The following is a 23,163-nucleotide window of genomic DNA, read 5'->3' on the forward strand; positions in this document are numbered from 1 at the left end:
TATTTATTATGAACATAGTAATGGTTGCATTTGTGCTTTCAGGGATTATTAAAGGAGTGTAGTAGTATTTGTCAGTATATTCAATATAAACTCAAGATTGCCATTTTGAGTTCTTGTGTCTTCTTTAAACAGTCTGTCTCTTCTTTCAGGATCTCAACCCTGTCGTTGTGTCTTCTTGGGAGAAAGCAGATTGGTTATCTCATTATTTTCTATGGATTAAATTATCTACTTATGTAGATGATTTATATAGCCATACCAAATCCTTCTTCTGAGTCCTATCACCAAAGACCTGTTAGAATTCTCTGACTCTATTGGCACATCAAACTCAGTATAACCTAAATAAAACTCATTCTTCTTCCTTTCTCCTGCATACCCTAAACCAACTCCATATCTATTTTTGTTGAGGGCATCATTTTATTAACTCATCCAGGTTCACAAGTTCAGCATCTTCAAATTTTTCTTTTGCCCTCAGACCCAGTGAACATTTAGCATTAGCTCACAGGATTATAATTCTATGGTTGAAAGGAACGTCAGAGTTCTTGTAATTCAGATAAGAAAACTGAGGCTCATAAAGGTTTAAGTGACTTGTCCATGTTTACACAAATAGTGTCAGAGACAGAATTTCAACCCCATTCCTCTAACTCCAGGCATTCCCCTGTCCCATATATCTGATTGTCTCTCACAGTTGCTGTCCTGTCAATTCTGTTTGACAGTGAATTCATATCTCTTTGCTTCTCCACACTTACATGGCCATTGCTGTAATTCAGACCCTCATCATCTCTTTTTTGGACTATTGCAAAAGCCTCTTAATTGGACTTAGTAGTTTTTTCCTTTTTCAATCCATCTTCTACTCAGTGGTGAGAATAATATTCCTAAAATATGTCTTACCAGCTTAATATCCTTCATTTGATTTCTGTTACCTGTCAATTAAATGCCAAGTTGAGGCATTTGTATTTTAGATTTGGTCTATTAAGAATTTATTTAACAACTACTATGTGCAAAGCACAAACAAAAATGTAACAGTTCCTGCCTTAAAGGAACTTAAATTTTTTTGTTGTTTGGTTATGTTTTTTTTACTAGATACAAAACATTTAAATTTGAATTTCTACATACTCATATTACATCCTTTAGTTTTGTTACAGAATCTTTTTTTCTTTTTCAGTGTGTCTTGATAAATTTAAAGCCCTTTACAGTGTTCCTCTAGCTTTCCTTTCCAGGCTTATTTCAGATTCCTCATTCTTGCTCTTTATCCCACAATAAAATTGAGTTATTTTTATTGGTATTCCTATTTTGTGTAAGAGGTCTCACATATTTGCAATGCGCTTTCTTTTTACCTTATCCTCTTAAAATGAGAGAAGATAGGGGGAATGGGGAGAGAAAAATGGAGACTTTCCCATATTCCATTATTTGCTGAGAAATTTTCTAATACTGATTTAAACTAGGTGGGAGATGGCATACTCTCTTTCATTCAAATAGCTCCTAAATATCAGTTTTCAACTTGATGTTTCCAAAGATGACAGAAAGTTGAAAAATCTCGTTTCACAACATGGCCTATTAAACAGTATACTTTGGCTTCTTGGTATATCAATGGGAAATTTTACATTTAAGAACTCCTTTGGGCTCTGCTTCTTGACTTGAACTCAGAAGTTGATGTTGTGTTTTTAAAAAAAGCACCAGGTAAAATATTAGGTGAATTGAACTACAGATGTAATAGTAATGAATTCTTTTTTTAAAAATCAAATACCAATTCACATCTACCACAGTGAATTATATTTTTTTACAAACCCTTCAAATCTGGGAATTAATTTGGAATTATGCAAATAAAAATGTTCATACCCTTTGATTCAGTGATTCCTTTATTATATACTTTAATGATGTCATTGACAAAAAAGATTGCAAAATATTTATAGCAACACTTTTTCTGGTAGCAAAGAAGTCGAAACAAAATAGATATCTGTTTATTGGGGCATGGCTAAACAAATTGTAGTACATGGCTAAACAAATTGTAGTACATGACCTCAGTGGAATATTACTGTATTATAATAAACAGTGACCCTGATGACTACACAGAAGCATGAAATGACATATCTGATCTATTGAAAAAGTGAAAAGCCTGGAAAACAGTTTACACAATGACTACAGTAATATAAATGGAAAGGACAGTGGGAAGAACAAAGCTTCAAGACAATTGAAGCAGAAAGTTGTAAAATTTTAGAGTAGAATATGTCCCAAAGAAATGATATTAAGAGGTAAAGACACATAATTCCAGTTTTGTTGCCAAAGTAGGGGTTCACAGATGTAGAACATTGCATAGGACACATTTGAGGGGGATATATTGATTTTACTGAATCTTTTTTTCTCTTCCTTTGTTATAAAATATGGCTGCTTGAGAGGGGAGAGGAGAATATAGGGGAAATATAGGTGATGTAAAAACAAAAGATATTGATAAATCTTTTGAAAAAAGTTAGATGATGTTATGAATCTAAAAAAGTGGCTTTCAAGGCACTTGGAGGATATTGAGAATTATAATGTCAAGTTCTGTAAAATTCTTATAGTGTAGTATATGTTTCAAAAGTTAAGCAGAATTGTAGTTTTTTGTAAACTAGTTTATAGCTATGTTGATTCAGGCTGCTGATACAATATGTTTTATAGTTCGGTATTTGCAGAAAAAGCACAGGGCAGTTTTTTTACAACATTAAGATGAGTGATGATAATTACTGATATTTACATACCTTTAAGTTTTGCAAAATGATTTAGTAATAACTCATTTATACAACTTTTTAGGTTTTCAAAAGTACTTTACTCACAAGATCCCTATAAGATAGGTAATACAATTATTATTCTTCTCATGTTATTTCATATAATTACAGTTCAGGGATTGAGTTGCCTATGTTAACCCAGCTACTAAGAGCCAGAGGCAGAATTGGAAACAAGGCCTCTCCTTATTCAGAACTCTGATGTTAAACCATCCTGTTCTGCATCTCAAAAAAATAGTTCACTAAAAATCCATAATAAATAGTAGGGATGGCTCTGAGTTAAATTTATCAAATGAGCTACATTTCTGGTACAGAAAAAACTGGCAGATATGACTGTCATGGGACTGTCAGTTATCTATAAAAGACCATAGAGAATGAAGAGGACCTGCATCTTCAGAAAAGGGAGACTGCCAGCTCTAAAGTAGTTAGTTCCAATTTAGTTTCTAAAAAAATTCAAAACATATTTTTACAGAGATGGCTAGTGCTTCTTCAGAAGCAACAAGAAGTACAGGAAGGAACACTGGATTTGAATTTAGGAGTAGCTGGGTTCATATCCCTCCTTTGATACTACCTTTCTTGCCATGGACAAATCACTTAAGGTCTGTAAGCTCCTGATAACTACTAAGCCTTACTGCTAAATCAGTCATGACTGAGGTGCCCTCCATGTGGAGGAAGCCTCCTTACTGGGAATTTTCTGCACTGACAAAATTGTAGATCCTTTGTATGTAGCATTTTAAAGTTTCAAAATACTTTAGTAGTCAAAATCATGAATGTTTTTGTCTATAACCAGCTAATTTTCTAATCTGAATGACTTGGAGATAGAAAGATCTTGGTTTAATGTTGTCTTATGCATTTAGTAGCTTATTATCCCAGGCAAGTACCTTATTCTGCTTGCACACCTCATTTTACTCCAGAGACGGGGTTTGACTCCATGGCTCCAAGCTCCCTTCCCATCTCAAATGTGTGGTCCTATAAACATTTGGAAATGCAAGAAATAGGTACAAAGAATCATGCTGTTAAATTAAAAAGAGTACCATGTTAGTCTAACCTCATTTGTCTTAAAAATTTACTAAATTGGTGAATTGGAGTAAAGTTATATAGATTGCCTATATTTAATTTATTTGTAGTTTTTACAAAGGGCTATTTCCTGAGAAGATATAATCATAACAAGCACAGACATTTTCTCCCTCACACCTCAGGGGAAAACTCCTCTCTCCTACTTGGTTTACATAGGGTGTGGATTTAGCACTTTCTATTTAACATTGGCTCCACATGTTAGTGTCCAGATAAGTCACTGATGCCACATGAATCTTCCTCTCATCTACTTTTAGGCTGGGTCTCAAAGGTGACTCTTTGCTCCTTAGGGCTTCAGTGTGAACTGGCTGTGAACCCAAATGCTCACTCTCTTTACTTTTTAAAACTTAGAAAGTCAGTCTCATTCACTTTTACCTAAAATGGAAAAGAAGAAGCTCAGAGGCAAAGGATCAAGATTTGTTTCATGGGGCCATATGTTGGCCTCAGGGAAGAAGGCTGAATGCTTCTTCCCTTAAAAGCATTGTCTTTTACTAGAGAACAGTTGAAAAACAAAACAACAAAATTGGTTACCTATATTTAGCAAAGCTTTAGATGAAGTTTCTCATGACATTCTTGTGGACAAGAGTAGAAGATATGTATTAGGGAGGTGTAGAACTAAATGGACAGATTCAAAGAGTAGTGATTTAACAGTGGCTCAATATCAATCTGCCAAGGTGTTTCTAGAGGAGTTCCCAGGGATCTATTCTAGGCTTGCAGGTGTTTTAAACATTTTTATTGGTGATTTTGCTAAAAGCTTAGATAGCACAAAGCTGGTGTAGGTATAGCCAACAGGTTGGATGGGAAAATCAGATGATCTCAGTAGACTGGAATTTAGATCATTATGTAATGATAAAGTTTTATAAGGGTTATTTAAAGTTTTAAGCTTATACTTGTGAAGTTAATTTTATTTACCTAAAGTGATAGAGATTTACCTAAAATGATAGAGAAATTTAAGGTAAAACGGTATTTCAATATAGCAGGCACAAAAGCTAATATGATCCTTAGGCTTCATTCAGAGAAGTATCAATATTGAAAACTTGGGGTTATATAGATTTAGAGCCAGAAGGGACTTGAGGCCATCAAATCGAACCCTCTCATTTCACAGTTGGAAACTGAGGCCCTGGGAAGTTAAGTGACTTGCTTACTACTACCACTACCTCATTGACCTTTAATGTCAGAGATGCGCTTTGAACAGATTCTCTCACCTCAGAGCAACTGCTCTTCCACCACACCATATCGTGATGGGCCTTCTGTATTTGTCTTGGTTGGAACACATTTGAAATATTACATTGCATTCTGAGTTCATGTTTTATCTGGAAGCATCCAGAAGAGGTGACCAGAATGTTAAGAAGGTTCAAGCTCATACCATGTGAGCATGAGTTGAAATAAAAGGTATAGAGATAGCATGGAAGAGAAAAAGATGTAGGAGGACAACGAGAACTATCTTGGATATTTGACGTTTGTAATGGTTTGAAAGAGGGATTAGACTTGTTTTGCATGTTCCCAGAGATAGAAACAATGAGTGGAAGTTGCAAGGATATAGATTTTGCTATAAGGAAAGATTTCCTTATCATTAGAGATATATACCATCCACATGAAATGGGCCTTTTCAGTGGGTATTGGGACCTTTCAACTAGAGAACTCTTTAGTCAAAAGGTGGCCAGTTACTTGTCAAGCCTGTTGTCCAGGAGATTCTTGTTCAGGTCCCTTGTAGAATGGATAGCATTGAAGGAGTCTTGCCACTCAGAAGGGACTCAGATACTGGAATTCTATGTTTTGTTTTGCTTTTTTTACATCCCAAATGTAATCCCCTTCTTCCCCTCTTTTTTTTTTTTCTGGTGCCTCCACCCTTGATTCAAAAATCAGTTTTGAAATTTTGTAACACAATATTTAGCAATTGCACAGAGCTTGTTTTGATTATAGTTTAAGTTGATGTTATATGTGGACTTGATGTCCTTTCAGCAATTCCTTTTTGTGAAAATGTACTCTTTGGGTAGGGATACATTTTAGGATAGCACTTTTGGGCCAGAAAAGGTCTCAAATATCACCACATTATTTTCATGATGTTTGTGGGTACACATATCTAAAATGGTTTGGTTTTTATAATTTTTATACTTAGCACATATATGATTCCAGATTAGACCTCTCAAAATGGGAAATGAATGATTGGAAAACATCTTTGAGAGAAAGAGTATGATTTAAGCAAGCAGCAGGTGTCAACTTTGAAAGAATCTTAAGAAATAGTGGCATCTACCTCATTGATGAGGTAGTCAAACATAACATGCTTTAATCAAGGTACATCATTAGTAAAAACTGATCCAGGTGTGGAGCACTTGAATTTGAATAAGCACCAACCCTCAGGGATGTGTGTGTGTGTGTGTGTGTGTGTTGATTGGACTGAAATGAACTCATTTGAGTCTATATATTATCAAGTAAAAAGTTTTATGTTTTAGAATGTTAGGACACCAGTAACAATTATTTTTAATTTTACTGAAACAAACATGAAGGAATATTTAATACTTAGCATTTTTGAAATTGCGGTATAAAGAGGTGATGTAACTTCCCTGGCTCCTACAGCTAGTTAATTAGTGTTGGAGCTGGTTCTCAGCTCAGAATTCTTAATAGTTTACCATACTGGCTCTAGTTTTTCTACCTTGCTTTTCTTACCCAGGTTTTTAGCAATTTTAGCTTTTTGTCATTTTATTGCCTTTTTAAATAGGCTAAAATAGCATACTAGGTAAAGGGATAAGGTCAGGAAGTAAAAAAAGGGAATTTTAAATTGATTAGTCTTAATGCTTTATTCTGGTTTGCCTATTTGTTATCACAGCATATGTTAACAAATACTGTGAGGCCCAGCTAATGACTTCACCTTAAGTAACACAATATGAGAAAATTCTATTACATAAAGGAAAGAATTAGTATTATTTCCCTTATATAGGATTTAACTGCAGTGGAAATTTTAAATTAGCTTATCTTGTTGCTACAGAACTATTCTACCCATTCCTGATCACAGAACCTTGCTATGACATCCTTTTCAATAGATATGTAAGCCCTTAACATTCTAGTTGCTCAGTAGAATTATTGTAGAATGAATTTACTGTGAAATAAATTATTTGAATTTGTTACATTTATTCATAGATGGTGATCCAGACAACTACATTGCTTATTATCGAAGAGCTACTGTTTATTTAGCCATGGGCAAATCTAAAGCAGCAATTCCTGATTTAAGTAAAGTGGTTGAGTTGAAGACTGATTTTACAGCAGTAAGTATACACATATCTTTGTTAAGAAAATACAGCCTTCTAAATCTTTTTTCTTTATGTATTACAAAAAATTCTGAATGTAATATTCAGTGATAGTATTAGTTTGTATCATCTAAACTATATTATGAGAAGCTTAAGACTGATCCAATATGTTTTTCTTCCTGCTAAGGAGCTATATTTCAGAGATCCCTACTCTTTTACCTTCCACTATTTAAATTCCTAATTTTTACTTTCTGTAACTTATCAAAATAATAAATTTGTGTCTAGAAGATAATCTTGGGAAATATTTGTAATTTGGAGGTTGAATGACAGAATGCAGAGTTTTGAATCATATTGAAAGGACTGGAGACAACTTCATCTTTTCCCTCTGCGAGGACATGGATGCAATTATATCCAAATTACTTAATTGTTCTTTTCATTTATAAAATGAATAATACCTGTTATTTACTTTTAAGCAAATGATTTAAAAGTTTGGTTTTTAAAAATGACCACTTGAGAAGAGAATATTTTTTAAGTGTGGGCAAATATTTTGCCACCACTCTGCTTCTTTGTACTCTCTCTCTTACAATATACTCCTTGAGGGCAAGACTATCTTGCTTGCTTGTATTTACATTTCCAGTATTTGGTATATAGTTAGAACTTAATAAATGTCTTTTTCCCCCCCCAGTCATGGAGGCCAGTAGACTTCAGAAAGTCAAGATACTTTTGAGAGTTTGCTGAATAAACCATTTTTTACTGTCTGAGAAACTCACAGTAGAAACATTTTGCTTGGATCCATATCTTTGTGCCCTTCTCCGCCCCCTGTATCTTTTTTTTTTAATAATTTTTTAGCTAAGTTAAAATTCCCAATTATCTCCCTCACCTCCCTGCCCTAGAGAAAGCATTCGACAAAAAGATATATTTATATGTAAAACTATGGTTTGCTTATCATCTGTTCATTAATTTTTTCTCTGGAGGTGGACAAACAAGTTATTCTTCAAATAGTATTTGTATTGCAGTATATAACATTCTGATTCTGTTCTGTAATGTTCTCCTAGTTCTGCCTGTTTCACTTAATAATTTTATGTATGTCTTCCTGTACGTAAAAAAAATTAGCCTAGTATTCCATCACAATCATATACTACAACTTGTTTAGTCTTTCCCCAATTGATGGGCATCCCCTAGATTTCCAATTTTTTGCCATAAGGAAGAGAGCTGCTATAAATATTTTGGAACATATATAAATTCTTTTATCCATGATCAACATAGGCAATAAACCCACTAGTGATATTACTGGGTCAAAAGATATAGACAGTTATATAACTCTGGGCATACTTTCAGATTGTTCTCCAAAATGGTTGGATTGGTTCACAGTTCTACCAGTAGTGTATTAGTGTCTTCATTTTTCCACATTTCCTCTAGCATTTGCCATTTTGCTCTTTTATCATTGTAGCTAATCTGACAGGTGGGAGATGATATCTCAGCATTATTTTGATTTGCATTTCTCTAATCAGTAACAAGATTATTTTTTCATATGGTTATATATATTTGATTACTTCATCCAAAAACTGTCTTCATATCTTCTGATCATTTATCATTGGGGAATGGCTAATATTTTTATAAATTTGACAATTTCTCTGTATAAAGTACTATATAAAACTATATAAAAATCCCCCCCCACCCAGTTTTTGCTTTTCCTTCTAATCTTGGCAATGTGATCAAACTCTTTTCAATTTGATATAATCAGAATTATCTATTTTATATCTCATACTACTTTCTATCTCTTGTTTGTAAATTCTTATCCATACATCTGATAGGTAATAGTTTTTTAATGTTTATGATATTTCCCTTTATGTCTAGGTCTTGTATTATTTTTATCTCATCTTGTTAATTAGTATAAAATAATGGTCTATATCCAGCATCTGTCAGACTGCTTTCCAGTTTTCCCAAAAATTATCAAATAGTGATTTCTTATCCCCAAAGTTTGGATATTTACTTTTGTCAAACAGAAGGTTTCCCATATTGCTGAACTCTGGTATAAAAATACAAGGAGGGGAGAGCATGTGTGGGGGGAAATTGGGTCAAGCTTTAAAAAAAAAATTTTTTTTTAACCCATACCTTTCATCTTGGAATCAATACTGGGTATTGGTTCTAAGGTAGAAATGTGGTAAGGGCTAGGCAATGGGGATTAAGTGACTTGCCCAGAGTAACATAGGTAGGAAATATCCTTACTCTTAATACCCTGAGCCACCCAGCTGCCCCTGTGGGCCATACTGTTTTACAATTCACTTTGACTAGGGGTAAAATGTTGTTCCTCTAACAATAGTCCATTCTTCTGAACTCTAGTTGGACAATCATGAGGAAGCAGCCTTAGTAAAGCTGAGCTAGTAAAGTTCTTCTGGCTATCCTGTTTAAGGTCTCTTCTTATCAGCATTTTTTATGCAAATTTTTTTGGGAGGCTCAAGAATCAGCCTGCTAAATGCTTTGATATTTTACAAAATTTATGGTTGGTAGTGGAAAAAATTAGACTAGTCTGGGGAAATCTTGAGGGCTTAAGGAATGATAGCTGAGGCTACAGCACTCCTTTCCATTTCTAGATTGGCACTAGCAGCATATAGCTAAATGTCTCAAGGAGATGTGGATTGGTTAAAGAGGATGATAAAATGTGAATGAACCCAGAGCCAAGAAATGAAAGATTTTAGTTAGTCTTTTAGAATAAACTATGACCCATAAAAAATAATTACTGTAAAAAAAGTGACTGAAGTTCTCTCATTACAAGTGAGTAATAGTTTCAAGAATTAAGACATTAATAAGTCAGAAAACAATATCCAGGAGGCAGCTGATGGCTCAGTAGATTAAGATTGTCAGACCTAGAGATGGGAGGTCCTAGGTTCAAATGTGGCCTCAGACACTTCTCAGCTGTGTGATCCTGTGTGATCCAATACACATTGGTACTAAGGCAGAAGGTAAGGGTTTTTAAAAAAATACAATACAATACAATAAAATAGTGAGCGGTTGTGTATTTTAGAAGTAAAATATTTTCAAGTTTTAATAGACTATTGATAGGTTCTCTGTTCTATGCCATAAAAATGGGCTTGAGGTACACGTGCTCTTCTGAGAGCAGCATAGTATAAACATGCCAGATAATAATCAGATAGTGTTGAAGGGAACAAACTGTGAATGTGATACAGCCTCATGAATAGTCTTCCCATTGCTCTTCTAGAAGAAGAGTTAGAGGCTCAGACCTTATTCTTTTGTCTGATATTCTCCCAGATATTTGAACACGGTTCTTGCATCCCTTAAGTCTTCTCTGTTTCAGGCTAACTTCCTTCGACTAATTCTGCATCTGATATGACCTCAAGGTTCTTGACTGTCACGATTGCCATCTACTAGGAGACAAGAGTACTTTAATTGAAGCTCCTAAATTTAGATGGGAAGATACACACACAGACACACATATACAGTTTTTTAAAACATCAATACAGTAGTTTATAATCCTGTGTGTTTTATGTGTGTAAAAGCATTTAGAGGACTCCAAAATCTTCTTCAAATTCCCAAAGAGGTCCTTGAATCAAAATCATTAAGAATTTCTGCTGTATCAAAATGCACATGAAAAAGTGTTCTAAATCCCTCCTGATTCGAGAAATGCAAATAAAATCAACTCTGAAGTACCACCTTACACCTAGCCAACTGGCCAATATGGCAGCAAAGGAAAGTGATAAATGTTGGAGGACATGTGGCAAAATTGGGACACTAATACATTGCTGGTGGAGTTGTGAATTGGTCCAACTGTTCTGGAGAGCAATATGGAATTTTGTCCAAAGGACTTTAAAGACTGCCTGCCCTTTGATCAGCCATATCACCGGTGGGTTTGTACCCCAAAGAGATAATAAGGAAAAAGACTTGTACAAAAATATTTATAACTGCGCCCTTTGTGATGGCAAAAAATTGGAAAATGAGGGGGTGTCCCTTGATTGGGGAATGGCTGAACAAATTGTGGTATCTGTTGGTGATAATACTATTGTGCTGAAAGAAACAATGAACTGGAGGAATTCTGTGTGAACTGGAAAGACCTCTAGGAATTGATGCAGTGAAAGGAGCAGAACCAGGAGAACATTGTACACAGAGACTGATACACTGTGGTACAATCAAATGTAATGAACTTCTCTACTAGCAGCAATGAAATGAGCCAAGACAAATCTGAGGGACTTATGAGAAAGGACACTGTCCACATCCAGAGAATGAACTGTGGGAGCAGAAATGTAGAAGAAAAACACATGATCTATCATGTGATTCAATGGGGATATGATTAGGGTTTTGATGTTAAAAGATCACTCTACTGCAACTATGAATAACATGGAAATAGGTTTTGATACATGTATATATATATAACCCAGTGGAACTGCTTGTCAGTTCTGGGAGGGAGGAGGGAAGAGGGATGGGAAAAATCATGAATTATATAACCATGGAAAAATATTCTAAATTAAACCAACCACCCCCCCCCCCCAAAAAAAAAAGAATTTCTGCTCTAGACATTTTCTTGCTTAACAAAGTTCTTATTAAAATTCATTATTCAGAACTGGACACAGTCCAGATAGGGTCCGACAGGCAAAACCCAGGAGATCTGTTGCCTCTCCAGTTTTGGATGCTGTGCCTTTCTTAGTACAGCTCAAGGTCACTTTTGTGTTTTTGGCTGCTAGTTTTTAGGACATTTGCCTCCAGAGAAAGAATTGAAGGACTCTGAATGCAGAATGAAACACATTATATTTCATTTCTTTATTTTTCTTTTGTTTGAGTTTTCTTCCAGAAAATGACTAATATGGGAGAATGTTTTACATTATTGCACATGTAAAATCTTTATTAAATTGCTTTTCATCTTGGGGATAGGAGAGGGGTGGGAAGAAGGGAAGTATATCATTTGGTTCAAACTTAAAAAGAAAATTAAAATAAATGAAGGGTCAAGTTTTCAGGGACAGACTGCTGCTAGTGGGCCTCAAGGGTTGAGTCTTGAGTCAAGTTGAGGCCTCTCTGCTGAGGGGATAGAATCTCACATGGTTTACTGGGGTGGAACTAACTCTTACTGGTAATTGCTTTGACTTCTTTTCCCTCCCATCTCAGTGAGATCATTTCTTGTGTTGATCCTCCAAGGTGTTCAGATCTGGAAAACAGCTCCAAAATTAGGTCTGAGGCTTTAGTTTCAGGTTTTTGAAGGGAGATTTGGAAGGGCTTAGAAGAGTTGCTATTTCACTCCACTATTTTGGTCTCACAAGCTTTGGTATCTTTACACAGATTTCTTATTAAATTAAATTTTGTATTAAAGTGACTAGGCCAAAAAACCTGAAGAGTTAGTAAATATCAGAAAACTTTTAAAAGAAGCATATGATACATAGATACAGATTAATCTTTTTAGTTTTTAATTTACCTTGTTTAGAGTAAAAGCCATTTGTATCCCAGAACTGAAGCCTAGATCAGTGGTCTCCAAAACTTTTTGATTATGTACCCTATCAGTGAAAAGATTTTGAGCACAAACCTCCAATATTTACATATTTCCTCATTTATAAATTATATTTGTACTATATGCTAGTAATTGTGTACATTATAAAACTTTGACAACATAATAGAAAATCACTTTGGTACCTCTGTGGAAGCTGTATGGAGAAAGGAGACTTGAGGCAAGCAGACCAATTAGAAGATTATTTTAGTAGTTTAAGCAAAGGTGATGGATGCCAGGAGTGTAATGCAGGTGGGAACTACATGATTTGGCAGCTGACTAGTTGTGTAAAAAGAGGTGTTGTAATAGGGTGGATTAAAAGAAGGGTTCAAAACTAACTATATATATAAAATAACAAGTTTATGTAAAAAAGGGAAGGGAATGGGAATCACGGAATAACTCTTAGTTCAATCAGAGAATAAAACCCTTATAAATTACTATAACTATACTAAACTAAATTCTTAAAAGCATTAATTAAGATTAGGGAGGGTTTGATTGGAGTAAAGATAAAGGCCAAAGAATCTCATAACACAGGAGTCCTCTTTGAGTCAAGCAGTTAGTCCCAGTAAGGAGAGTAGCTCAGCAGGTCCACACAAGATCAAGAGGGGAATGTTGATTAGCACAAACACTGTCCACCAGTGTGAGGTAATCACTCACTCAACTATTCTTTCAGGATGGTCCAATTTTCTGGCAGCTCCAGAGTGTTTTCCCTTCAGAGAGAGCCAACTCCACTCCTCTCTGTCTTCTTCCAGAGAGACAACAGTCAGTCCCAACTGCCTCTCTCAGCTCCTCCATGCTCTCAGAATGTTGACCCTGTGGAATCTCCTGCTTCTTGCTTTTGCTAAAAACTAATTCTTACAATAGTGTCAAGTGTGTGGAACAGTGGTGGAGACCACCCCTTATGGCAATCCACTTCTCAGAATGAAAGTTCAGAGTTAGAAGTTCTGAGCAGAAAAGAGAGTTTATTTCTCTTTCATTAAAGAGGGCACCACCCCTAAACATAAGGCAAATGCACCCTCTTCTGGTTGAAGTTAGCCTTTTATTGGTTTTACCACAAGTCCTGCTTCTCCACCTCCCTTCCCTGTCAGCTCCCCAGAAACTGGGGAACCAAAACTTACAGGCTAAAGTTTTACCCAATCAGAAAATAGTTCAACCACAATTTTAAACCTTTAGCTTGGCATAGCAGCTTTTGACCCATTTAGCAAAAAGCATAACCACAATTTGACACCTATAGCATGTTGGAACGTACTCAAGGGCACAGTCTAACAGAAGCAAGGGTCAAGGTTGGGACTTTCCAAGGATGATACATTTTAGCATGTTTGAAACTAGCTTATTCCCTGACCAGGGGGCTTTTGGAGAACATATTCTTAGGGCAACACATAGCCCACTTTTTTTTTTTAATTTTAACCAATTGTTTTATTTTTTAAGTTACTTAGTCAATTTAGAACATTATTCCTTGGTTAAAAGAATCATATTTTTTCCCTCCTTCCCCTCCACCCATCCTTCCTGCAGCCAATGTGCAATTTCATTGGGTATTATTTGTGTCCTTGATCAGAACCTATTTCCATGTTGTTGGTGTTTGCATTAGGATGTTCATTTAGTCTACATCTCCAGCCTTATCCCCTCGACCCATGTATTCAAGCAGTTGTTTTTCTTCTGTGTTTCTTACTCCCACAGTTTTTTCTCTGAATGTGGATAGTGTTTTTTCTTGTAGATCCCTCCAAGTTGTTTAGGATCACTGCATTGCCACTAATGGAGAAGTCCATTACATTAGATTGTACCTCACAGTGTATCGGTCTCTGTGTGCAGTGTTCTGGTTCTTCTCCTTTTGCTCTGCATCAATTCCTGTAGGTCATTCCAGTTCACATGGAATTCCTCCACTTGATTATTCCTTTGAGCACAATAGTATTCCATCACCATCATATGCCACAATTTGTTCAGCCATTCCCCAATTGAAGGGCGGGCATCCCCTCATTTTCCAATTTTTGGCCACCACAAAGAGTGCAGCTATGAATATTCTTGTACAAGTCTTTTTCCTTATTATCTCTTTGGGGTACAAATCCAGCAGTGCTATGGCTGGATCAAAGGGCAGACAGTCTTTTATGTAAAGATTAAAATTAGGAATTATGGGAGACGGAGGCAGGTAGAAATTAGTTTCTCTCTGCAAGGAGTATTATATTTTTTTAGAGGTTTATTGAAGATTAAGGATTAAAGAAAATACAGGATAAGAAACACGTGTCCAGGACATAGAGTGGCCTAGACACAACCATACCTACATTATGAAAAAAGCCAGGCCTGCCCCAAAACGCAAGTCCCAGAGTCAAGAGAGCCTCAAAAGCCTTTGAATCAGCTTAAATACCTTCTCAGTCTCGGCCCAGGTGAGATTACAAGGCATTCTGGGGAAGTGGAGCAAAGGCTCATGGGGATTGTAGTCCTGTATTCGAGTCTATTTTTTTACATTTATCACCTTTTGGGGATAGTTCCAAATTGTCCTCCAGAATGGTTGGATCAATTCACAACTCCACCAGCAATGCATTAATGTCTCCACTTTGCCACATCCCCTCCAGCATTCATTACTTTCCTTTGCTGTCATGTTAGCCAGTCTGCTGGGTATGAGGTGATACCTCAGAGTTGTTTTGATTTGCATCTCTCTGATTATGAGAGATTTAGAGCACTTTTTCATGTGTTTATTAATAGTTTTGATTTCTTTGACTGAAAATTGCCTATTCATGTCTCTTGCCCATTTATCAATTGGAGAATGGCTTGATTTTTTTTGTACAATTGGTTTAGTTCTTTATAAATTTGAGTAATTAGGCCTTTGTCAGAGGTTTTTGTTCTGAAGATTGTTTCCCAATTTGTTGCTTTCCTTCTAATTTTGGTTGCATTGGTTTTGTTTGTACAAAAACTTTTTAATTTGATGTAATTTAATTTGATGTAATCAAAATTATTGATTTTACATTTTGTGATTTTTTTCTAGCTCTTGCTTGGTTTTAAAGTCTTTCCTTTTCCAAAGATCTGACAAGTATACTATTCTGTGTTCACTTAATTTGCTTATAGTTTCTATCTTTATAAGTCATTCACCCATTCTGAGTTTATCTTGTTGTAGGGTGTGAGATGCTGATCTAAGCCTAATCTCTCCCATACTGTCTTCCAATTTTCCCAGCAGTTTTTATCAAATAGTGGGTATTGGTCGCCAAAGCTGGGATCACTAGGCTTATCATAGACTGTCTTGCTGAGGTCACTTACCCCAAGTCTTTTCCACTGATCTTCCTTTCTGTCTCTTAGCCAGTACCAAATTGTTTTGCTGACCACTGCTTTATAGTATAGTTTGAGATCTGGTACTGCAAGGCCATCTTCCTTCACTTTTTTTTTTCATTATTTCCCTGGATATCCTTGATCTTTTGTTCTTCCAAATGAACTTTGTTATGGTTTTTTCTAATTCAGTAAAAAGGTTTTTTGGTTGTTCAATGGATATGACACTAAATAAGTAAATTAATTTGGACAGCATTGTCTTTTTTATTATGTTAGCTTGCCCTACCCATGAGCAGTTGATGTTTCTCCAATTGTTTAGATCTAGTTTTAATTGTGTGAGTAGTGTGTTGTAGTTGTGTTCATATAGTTCCTGTGTTTGTCTCGGCAGATAGATTTCCTAAGTATTTTATATTGTCTAGGGTGATTCTAAATGGAATTTCTTCTTCTTATTCTTGCTGCTGAGATGTGTTGGAGATATATAGAAATGCGGATGCCTTATCTGGGTTTATTTTGTATCCCGCAACTTTGCTAAAGTTGTTGATTATTTCTACTAGCTTTTTGCTTGATTCTTTGGGGTTCTTTAAGTAGACCATCATGTCATCTGCAAAGAGTGATAACCTGGTCTCCTCCTTGCCTATTTTGATGCCTTCAATTTCTTTTTCTTCTCTAATAGCTACTGCTAGTGTTGTCTAGTACAATGTCAAATAGTAGAGGTGATAATGGGCATCCTTGTTTCACTCCTGATCTTATTGGGAATGCATCTAATTTATCCCCATTGCAGATGATATTATCTGATGGTTTTAGATATATACTGTTTATTATTTTTAGGAAAGGCCCTTCTATTCTTATGCTTTCTAGTGTTTTCAATAGGAATGGGTGTTGTATTTTATCAAAGGCTTTTTCTGGGTCTGTTGAGATAATCATGTGATCTTTGTTGGTTTGCTTGTTAATATGGTCAATTATGTGGATGGTTTTCCTAATATTGAACCATCCTTGCATTCCTGGTATGAATCCTACTTGATCATGGTGGATGACCCTTCTGATCACTTGCTGGAGTCTTTTTGCTAGTATCCTATTTAAGATATTTGCATCTATATTCATTAAGGACATTTGCCTATAATTTTCTTTCTCTGTTTTTGAACTGCCTGGCTTTGGAATCAGTACCATACTTGTGTTGTAGAAGGAATTTGGTAGAACTCATTCCTTGCTTATTAGGTCAAATAGTTTGTATAATATTAGGATTAGTTGTTCTTTTAATATTTGATAGAATTCACTTGTGAATCCATCAGGCCCTAGGGATTTTTTCTTAGGAAGTACTTTAATGGCTTATTCAATTTCCTTTTCTGATATGGGATTATTTAAGAATTCTATTTTTTCTTTCGTTAATCTAGACAATTTATATTTTTGTAAATATTCATCCATATCACCTAGATTGGCATACCTCTTGCTATATAATTGGGCAAACTAGTTTTTAATGAGTGCCTTAATTTCCTCTTCAATATCGGTGAGGTCTCCCTTTTCATCTATGATACTGTTAATTTGGTGTTCCTTCTCCCATTTTTAAAATTAGATTGACCAGTATTTTGTCTGTTTTGTTTGTATTTTTCAAAATACCAGCTTCTAGACTTATTTTTTAATTCAGTAGTTCTTTCAATTTCAATTTTTTTAATTTGCATGCACAATTCATTGACCTCTTCCCTCCCTAATTTGTTAATATATGATTTCAAGGATATAAATTGTCCCTGAGAATGGCTTTGGCTGCATCCCATAGATTTTGAAAGCATGTCTCATCATTGTCATTTTCTTTTTTTTTTAATTTTATAATATTTTATTTGATCATTTCCAAGCATTATTCATTAAAGACAAAGATCATTTTCTTCCCCCCACCCCCCATAGCCAACGCGTGATTCCACTGGGTATCACATGTGTTCTCGATTCAAACCCATTGCCATGTTGTTAATAATTGCATTAAAGTGTACGTTTAGAGTCTCTTCTCTGTCATGTCCCCTCAACTGCTGTAGTCAGGCAGTTGCTTTTCCTCGGTGTTTTTACTCCCACAGTTTGTCCTCTGCTTATGAATAGTGTTTTTTCTCCTAGATCCCTGCAGATTGTTCAGGGACATTACGCCGCCACTAATGGAGAAGTCCATTACGTTCGATTATACCACAGTGTATTAGTCTCTGTGTACAATGTTCTCCTGGTTCTGCTCCTCTCACTCTGCATCACTTCCTGGAGGTTGTTCCAGTCTCCATGGAATTCCTCCACTTTATTATTCTTTTTTGCACAATAGTATTCCATCACCAACATATACCACAATTTGTTCAGCCATTCCCCAATTGATGGGCATCCCCTCGTTTTCCAGTTTTTGGCCACCACAAAGAGGGCAGCTATGAATATTCTTGTACAAGTCTTTTTGTCCATTATCTCTTTGGGGTACAGACCCAGCAGTGCTATGGCTGGATCAAAGGGATCTTTTGTTGCCCCTTGGGTATAGTTCCAAATTGCCCTCCAGAATGGTTGGATCAGTTCACAACTCCACCAGCAACGAATTAATGTCCCTACTTTGCCACATCCCCTCCAGCATTCATTACTTTCCTTTGCTATCATGTAAGCCAATCTGCTAGGTGTGAGGTGATACCTCAGAGTTGTTTTGATTTGCATCTCTCTGATTATAAGAGATTTAGAACACTTCTTCATGTGCTTATTAATAGTTTTGATTTCTTTATCTGAAAACTGCCTATCCATGTCCCTTGCCATTTATCAATTGGAGAATGGCTTGGTTTTTTGTACAATTGATTTAGCTCTTTATAAATTTGAGTAATTTAGAAAAAACCGTAACAAAATTCACTTGGAACAACAAAAGATCAAGGATATCCAGGGAAATAATGAAAAAAAAAAACACATATGATGGTGGCCTTGCAGTCCCTGACCTTAAACTATATTACAAAGCAGCAGTCATCAAAACAATTTGGTACTAGTTAAGAAACAGAAAGGAAAATCATTGGAATAGACTGGGGGAAAGCGACCTCAGCAAGAAAGTATATGATAAATCGAAAGATCCCAGCTTTTGGGACAAAAATCCACTATTCGATAAAAACTGCTGGGAAAATTGGAAGACAGTGTGGGAGAGACTAGGAATAGATCAACACCTCACACCCTACACCAAGATAAATTCAAAATGGGTGAGTAACTTAAACATAAAGAAGGAAACCATAAGTAAATTGGGTAAACACAGAATAGTATACATTTCAGACCTTTGGGAGGGGAAAGACTTTAAAACCAAGCAAGACATAGAAAGAATCACAAAATGTAAAATAAATAATTTTGACTACATCAAATTAAAAAGCTTTTGCACAAACAAAACCAATGTAACTAAAATCAGAAGGGAAACAACAAACTGGGAAAAAATTTTAATAGAAACCTCTGGCAAAGTAATCTTTAATGATTGCCTTAATTTCCTCTTCATCGGAGGTGATGTCCCCCTTTTCATCTTTGATGCTGTTAATTTGCTTTTCTTCCTTCCTTTTTTAAATTAGATTGACCAGTACTTTGTCTATTTTGTTTGTTTTTTCAAAGTACCAGCTTCTTTTCTTATTTATTAAATCAATAATTCTATCACTTTCTATTTTATTAATTTCTCCCTTAATTTTTAAGATTTCTAGTTTGGTTTTCTGCTGGGGGGTTTTAATTTGATCGCTTTTGATTTTTTTATTTGCATTTCCAATTGATTGATCTCTGCTCTCCCTGGTTTGTTGATATATGCACTCAGGGATATGAATTTACCTCTGATTACCACTTTGGCTGCATCCCAAAAGGTTTGAAAGGATGTCTCGCCATTGTCATTTTCCTTGATGAAATTATTAATTGTTTCTATGATTTCTTCTCTAACTAAATGATTTTGGAGTATCATATTTTTTAATTTCCAATTAGTTTTTGATTTGGTTTTCCCTGTACCATTACTGATCATTATTTTTATTGCCTTGTGATCTGAAAAGGCTGCATTTATTATTTCTGCTTTTCTGCATTTGTGTGCCATGTTTCTGTGACCTAATGTATGGCCAATCTTTGTGAATGTGCCATGTGGTGCTGAGAAGAAGGTGTATTCCTTTTTATCCCTATTTATTTTTCTCCATATGTCTATTAATTCTAATTTTTCTAAGATTTCATTCACTTCTTTTACCTCTTATTTATTTTTTGATTTGATTTATCTAAATTTGATAATGGTTGGTTTAAGTCTCCCACTAATATGGTTTTACTGTCTATTTCTTCCTTCAATTCTCCTAGTTTCTCCATTAGAAATTTGGGTGCTATATTATTTGGTGCATACATGTTGATTAGTGATATTTCGTCATTATCTAAAGTCCCTTTTAACAAAATATAATTACCTTCCCTATCCCTTTTGATCAGGTCTATTTTTGCTTTGGCTTTATCAGATATCATGATTGCCACTCCTGCCTTCTTTCTGTCAGTTGAGGCCCAGAAGGTCTTACTCCATCCTTTAATTCTGACCTTGTGGGTGTCTACCCGCCTCATGTGTATTTCTTGAAGACAACATATGGTAGGATTTTAGATTCTAATCCATTCTGCTATTCATCTACGTTTTATGGGTGAGTTCATCCCATTCACGTTCAATGTTATGACTGTCACTTGTGGACTCCCTGGCATTTTGATACCCTTATCTAATTCTAACCTTTCTTCTTCAGCTCTGCCTTTTAGTCCAGTGATTTACTTTAAATCAGTCCCCCTTGTCCTCTCTCTTGATATGTTTCCCTTTCTAGTCCCTCCCTTTTTGTTCCCTCCCCCCTCTACCCCCTTTGGTTTTCCCTTCTCACTTCCCTTGTTGGGTAAGATAGAATTCAAGATCCCAGTGGATCTGGATGTTCTTCCCTCTCAGAGTTGATTTCCCTGAGAGTAAGGTTTAAGTAAAAATTCGTCCTCTCCTTCTTATAGGAGTTTTCTTCCCCTCCCCTTCCCATGTGAATCTTTGTGTGAGAAAGATTATTCTATTTGGTCTTTCTTTTCCCCCTATTTACACATTACATTTCCCCCACATGTTAGTATACATGGATTGATATAAATGTAGTCCTTATAGAAGAGAGTTTGAGTAAAAGAAAAAGGTAACATTTTTCTCCTTTTCCCTTTCCTTCATATTTACCTTTTCAGGTATTCCATGCTCTTTGTTTTTTGATATCGAACTTTCCACGGAGCTCTGGTCTTTTCTTTGCAAAAACTTGGAAATCTTTTATTTTGTTGAATGCCCATACTTTCCCTTGGAAGTATATAGTCAGTTTTGATGGATAGCTGATTCTTGGTTGAAGGTCCACCTCTCTTTCCTTTCTGAAAATCATGTTCCATGCCTTACGATAATTCAGAGTGGAAATTGCAAAGTCTTGTGTGACCCTGATTGGCATTCCTTTATATCTAAATTGTCTTTTTTCTGGCTTCTTGTTAGATTTTTTCTTTTGCTTGCAAGCTTTGGAATTTGGCAATTACATTCCTGGGAGTTGTCTTTTGGGGATTTAGTGTAGAGGGTGTTCTGTGAACTCTTTCAATGCCTGTATTGCCCTCTTGTTCTATGATTTCTGGGCAGTTTTCTTTGATTATATCTTGTATTACGATGTTGAGTTTGCTGTTTATTTCTGGCTTTTCTGGTAGTCCAATTATTCTTAAATTGTCTCTTCTCCCTCTATTTTCCAAGTCTGTCACCTTGTCAGTGAGATATTTTATATTCTCTTCTAATTTCTTGGTCTTTTGGCTTTGCTTTATTAGTTCTTGCTCATTGTCTTTCAGTTTCCTAATTCTGACCTTTAAAGCCTGGTTTTCCTTTTCACTTTGGTCAAACTGGTTTTGTAGATGCGTGAATTTCTTTTGCATTATTTCCCACTTTTCCTTCCAGAAGGCTTCCATCTTTTTGATCCTTTCTGAATCAAATTCTTCATGGTTTTGTGGAGAATTTCCATTTCCTTTGGAAATTTTCAGAGCATTTGCTTGTGTTTCCTCTTCTATCTCCTCTGTATTTTGTAGTTTTGCTCCATAAAATGTGTCCAAAATCACCCCCTTCTTGTTTTTCTTGGAATTTTGGGGCTTTTGTGCCTCTGTGGAGTTTGCCATCTCTATCTGAGTGGGGAGGACTAGCTTTTCTTATATCTGTCTTGTGTTCAGAGGTTTTAGCCCCAGGCAAGTTGTCCGTTCTGTGCAGTTGTTGTTCTGTCTTCCCGGGGAAGCCAGTAATTGCTGGTGTTTTCGTGTTACTGCCCTCCTGAGTTCCCTCCCAATGCTTCTCTGTTGCCTTACTTCCACGCTCTGAGCCTGGCTTTGCCCTTTCCGTGGAATGTTTGTTTCTGTGCCTTGGCCAGCCAGAAGAGCCAGCACTCTGAGGGGGGAGGGGCCACGGCTTTTCTGAGCTCTGAAGACTCCTGATAGGATTAGCTTTCCCTGGGTTGAACTGAGTATGCCCTAAGGCAGGGACCTTCCTTGAGACTGGGATGGAAAGATCCAGCCGGGGGTTACAAGCTCCCCCCCGTCTCTCTCTGTTTCCCTGCTGTCTGTGTTGGGTGCCCCCTCGTCTGAGTCAGGTTATTTTCAGGAAGAGGTCTTCAGAATAGCTGGCCCTGAGGTTCCCTCTGCTGCCTTGGAATCGGAGCTCTGGGTTGGGGGGGATGGGTCCTGGGACCTTCCTTCTGCCTACCCCTTAGGTCCGAGTGATCTCGGTTTCTGGCTTTTGGGGGGGGCCGTACCTTTTGATCCAGGTCCAGGAGGAGAATTCCCAGGGTCTATGCTGTTGTTTGTTTTGAATTTCGGTGCCCTAGGAGTATATAGTTTGAGTTTGGTAGGGAAGGGTTTCCAGAGATCCGAACTTTAGCTTTCTCTTAGCCGCCATCTTGACCGGAAGTCCTCATCATTGTCATTTTCTTCTATGAAGTTGTTAATTCTTCCTATGATTTGTTGTTTAATCGATTTTGGAGAATCGTATTGTTTAATTTCCAATTAATTTTTGATTTGCCTCTCCATGTATTCTTACTAATTATTATTTTCATTGCATTGTGATCTGAGAAGAGCATTTATTATTTCTGCTCTTTTACACTTGTTTGCAATGTTTTTATGCCCTAGTGCATGGTCAAATTTTGTGAATGTACCATGTGCTACTGAAAAGAAGGTGTATTCCTTCTGTACAAATGTTTTGTTTTTAATCAGTTCCCCTAATCCCCACCCTTATTTTACTTCCCTTTCTACCCTCTCTTTCTTATTCCCCCCCCCTTATTTTCTTTACAGTCTTTTTAAACTACCCCCCACCCTGTCCCTCCCTTGTACTGATTCCTTCCCCTACCAGTCTGTTTGTTACCCTTCT

General features: G+C 36.2%; 1 protein-coding gene across 1 annotated transcript in view; it reads left to right on the forward strand.

Annotated features, from left to right (window-relative positions):
• The window catches only part of DNAJC3 (DnaJ heat shock protein family (Hsp40) member C3), a 99,495-nt gene that overhangs the window by 10,639 nt on the left and 65,693 nt on the right, over positions 1-23,163 (forward strand). The window contains exon 3 of the mRNA XM_001366295.4: positions 6,969-7,093. Coding sequence (XP_001366332.1) covers positions 6,969-7,093 — 125 coding nt within the window. The remainder of the gene's footprint in view (positions 1-6,968; positions 7,094-23,163) is intronic.

The sequence above is a fragment of the Monodelphis domestica genome, chromosome 8 (assembly GCF_027887165.1).
Source record: "Monodelphis domestica isolate mMonDom1 chromosome 8, mMonDom1.pri, whole genome shotgun sequence".
NCBI lineage: Eukaryota > Metazoa > Chordata > Mammalia > Didelphimorphia > Didelphidae > Monodelphis > Monodelphis domestica.